The sequence below is a fragment of the Gavialis gangeticus genome, unplaced genomic scaffold, assembly GCF_001723915.1.
Source record: "Gavialis gangeticus isolate Ggan-Ray unplaced genomic scaffold, GavGan_comp1, whole genome shotgun sequence".
Classification (NCBI taxonomy): domain Eukaryota; kingdom Metazoa; phylum Chordata; order Crocodylia; family Gavialidae; genus Gavialis; species Gavialis gangeticus.
In genome coordinates, this window is record NW_017729019.1 from 841,649 (window position 1) to 845,149 (window position 3,501).

General features: G+C 53.9%; 1 protein-coding gene across 1 annotated transcript in view; it reads right to left on the reverse strand.

Annotated features, from left to right (window-relative positions):
* The window catches only part of FGD2 (FYVE, RhoGEF and PH domain containing 2), a 26,895-nt gene that overhangs the window by 9,108 nt on the left and 14,286 nt on the right, over window positions 1–3,501 (reverse strand). Inside the window, exons 8-13 of the mRNA XM_019513790.1 lie at window positions 3,052–3,198; window positions 2,261–2,353; window positions 1,527–1,606; window positions 1,408–1,438; window positions 788–880; window positions 248–379 (exon numbers count right to left, since the gene is read on the reverse strand). Of these exons, the coding sequence (XP_019369335.1) occupies window positions 248–379; window positions 788–880; window positions 1,408–1,438; window positions 1,527–1,606; window positions 2,261–2,353; window positions 3,052–3,198 (576 nt within the window). The remainder of the gene's footprint in view (window positions 1–247; window positions 380–787; window positions 881–1,407; window positions 1,439–1,526; window positions 1,607–2,260; window positions 2,354–3,051; window positions 3,199–3,501) is intronic.

Below are 3,501 nucleotides of genomic sequence, written 5' to 3' on the forward strand. Positions count from 1 at the left end.
GGAGAGGATTTATCTGGCCCTGAGGGAGCAAAACTCTTGTCCAAGTATGGCTGGAGCAGCTCCAACCCCTGGGATGGAAGACAGGGGATCTCCTTGCCCCTGCTCACCTCTCTCCACAAGTGTTTTTTTCCCTTCAGAAAGCCCTTGCAAACAAGCTGCTGCTCTGTGTTGGGCAATGGGGCGCAAGACTGCCTGTACCCCCTGGGCTGGGCCTGGCAAGAAGGCAGAGGGAGAGGGGGTCACTCACATAGCCACAGGCCCGGCAGTGGTGCCTCCTGCGTGTGATAGCGTTGAACGGCTCCTTGCAGCGCATGCACATGGTCACCAGCTTGTCCCGCACCCACTGCGGGGCTCGCAGGCCCAGCTCCTCCGTCTTGTATTGTGTGGGGTGGGGGACAGAAGAGAACAGGGCCCCATCACCTCAGCAGCTGTGTCCACGGCAAAGGAGCCAGGGCTTGGGAGTCATATCTATACGGGGGACTCCATCGAGGCTGCTGGATGAAGCTCACAGCCTGTGCTCCCTACTGACATTGCCTGGGCTCTCCCCAGTCCTGCCCTGTATTCAGCCATCATCAAAAACCCGCTGACTTCTTTCCCCACGTGCCCCCCATCTTCGTTCCAGGCTACCCATTCCTCATCTTGACCCTCCCCACCTCAGGCATAGGGGCTCCCCTGGCTCCTCAGAGCTCCATGAGGTGTGAAAGGATTCACCCAGAGCCTCAGAGTGGGAGGCAGTGACAGGAGGAAGGGTGGGGGAGTGGGGTGGGGTGGGGTGGGGGCAGATTACACTTAAGTCCTGGGCCTTCACGGCGAGTCTGTAAAGTCCCGTCTTGAAGCTCTCACTCCGCTTTTCATTCTTGTCAATGGTGTCCTGGAAGGCCTGAGGAACAAAGGCAGGCTCAAAGGTGAAGGGAAGACCTGTCATGGCCTGTCCCAAGTGGAGCTCCTGGCCTTTAGTGGCTGGTTGCAGTCTAGTTCCCTGCAAAGCCATGAATTCTGCCTCTGTTTCTGGCCCGGAGGCTATAACGCCAAGGAGCCACAGACACATACTGTGTCCTCAGCCTTGTCCACCTGGCTACACAGACCTTGTAGCAGGGACCTGCGCTACATGTATGCGCTACAGACTCCTGCTCACACTATGTGACACCAGCAAGCCACAGCACCTTGTGGACACAAAGGAGCAGTCAGCGCAAGTGGGTCCTTAACCCGCAGCCACTTCTGCTGGCCCAGAGACCAACTTGGACCAAGACCTCAGACACTGCCCTGCTGCTGTGGACTGGCCCTTCCCACTGCACCGGGGGGTTGGAATGCCTTCTGGGCCAACACTGGAAAACTCCAGGTCACAGATCCACCCCTCGCTCCATGGTTCCTGCAAGCTATGTTCAAAAAGCCTATGGCTTGCCGTACCTTTATCCAGGCATTCATCTCCTCTTGTGACCTATGCAGAGTGGGGACACAGGCATTAGAGAACAGGCATTGAGCTACTCTGTTGGAGCTGGAGAGGAGGGGACAACTCGCCTCCTCACCTGGCTTGCAATTCCAGCGTCCGCTGCTTCCCAGAGACCAGAAAGGTGTGGGGGAATTCTGCATCGTTCAGTGCCCGGATCTGGAAACCCAGAGAGGGAAACAAGCCTGAGCCTGAGCTGTAACAAGCCTCTAGGAGACCACATGCTGGGAAAAATAATCCATCCTGGCTGCTGTGTGTAACAAGGGATAAGTACAGGGAGCTCTACTGGGACGTATGACCTGTGCCCCGCCATGGATGTCGGTGCCTGGGTTTCACAGGACAACTCTAGCTCTGATACTAGGCTAAGTGGGGTCAGGTTTACTCAACAACTGAACAGACTGGAAAGAGGAAACACCTCTACCCTCAGTGGGTCAGTAGATGGCGCTCTGCCCTCTCCTATGGCCTTCCCTAGTCCCTTGCGCAGCTGAAGGTGCCGTTTTTGGGGTGAGACGTCGACTCCGAGCTCTGACCATCTCCCCAGGCAGTCATCACATGAGTCAGTGCATCAGACCTTTGGCCCAGGCCCTTTCTCATTCCACCTCCCTAAAACTCTTCCCAGTTTCCACTGAACACAGCCTCCTTCTTCTCTTCTTGTCCTAACCTGCCATGCAGTGTTGCTGTGTCCAGCCGAGCAGCAGCTGCATTCCACCCCAGAAGTGGCTGCATTTGTGATGCTGAGTGAAACCCACTGTGGGGAACAGATGCTCCCAGCACAAACCTAAGTAACAGCAGGGAACACGGGCGTTCTCTGACCTTCATGCCGTCCACGTCGAGCCGCACGTGTACCTGGAATTCAGCCCCAACCTGGATGACCTTCTGCACGCAGTACAGCAACATGTTGTTGAACTGAGTGAGAGGAAGCCAGTGTGAGCAGCAGGATAGGAAACACAGCCCAGGCATGCTGGCCATGGACAGGAGCTATCCCAAAGCATGTGTCCTACGAACCTGAGCTTAGCAGCATGGGCTCTGGACCTATTGGTACCAAAGCTGAGATTTCCTACAGATCCCCAAATCCCACTGAGAACAAAGGGTGAATGAGGGCCAAATGCCCTTAGGCTCCTCTGAAAATATTCCACCTGTATAGCTGATCCCTTTCTACCCTTCCCACTTGCAACAAAGACAAAGGATTTCCAAATTATTTCCTTAGCAAGAAAACTGGTGGCAACCACAGTGACCCAAGGGTTACCCAGAGATAATGTACTCTGGAAACAAGGGGGCTAGTTCTCCTGCCTCCCCTTCTAGCACCTTACATGGGGACATCCTGGATGTTAAATGCTCACACAGACCAGAATGCTCCATGCACCCATGTTCCACCAGTGTCAAAGGCAATGCAGGGACTGTGGCCCTGGGAACACAAGACTGTCTCCCGCCCAGCTAGCTAGTGAGCTCTGCTAAGACACCAGGGCTTTCTTTCACCCCACTGTTTCTGTCCTCCCCTTTTGACGCTCCAGGAACAACCTGCTGCTTCTCAGTACATAATGCCCTATTCATCTCCTTCCAGCCACCCCAGCCTTCCCTGCCTGGTGCATCCACCATCTTCTCACCAGGAAGAGATACTTGTCCGACGTGGTGTTATTACGGAAGGAGATTTTTTGGATGGGCCCCTCTTTAATGAGCTCATTGGAAGGATCAACAATATCATCTTCTAGTCCTAGTCTCTGATACACCTCCCAGAGATTTTGGAGACGTTCCTGGGGAGACAGAAACGGAGGAGTATGAGGCAGGGGAAATGCAGCTGGCTGACCCATGAGGTCTGAGAACAGTGATTCTCAGCCAAACTGCTGCAGCATCCTATGGGCCTGGGAGATCCTTTAAAGGGTCCCACAGGGTGCTGGACAATATTAGCACTGTGAGGTGTGCAAACAACTGCACACAATTCGCAACATAAACCCAGAGGTTTCAAACAGGAATCCAGTGTTAAAAGCATTCTCAGTTCTTTGTAACAAAAGAATTGCCATAGTATTTTTCTGTAGTCAAAAAAAAATTGAAAACTA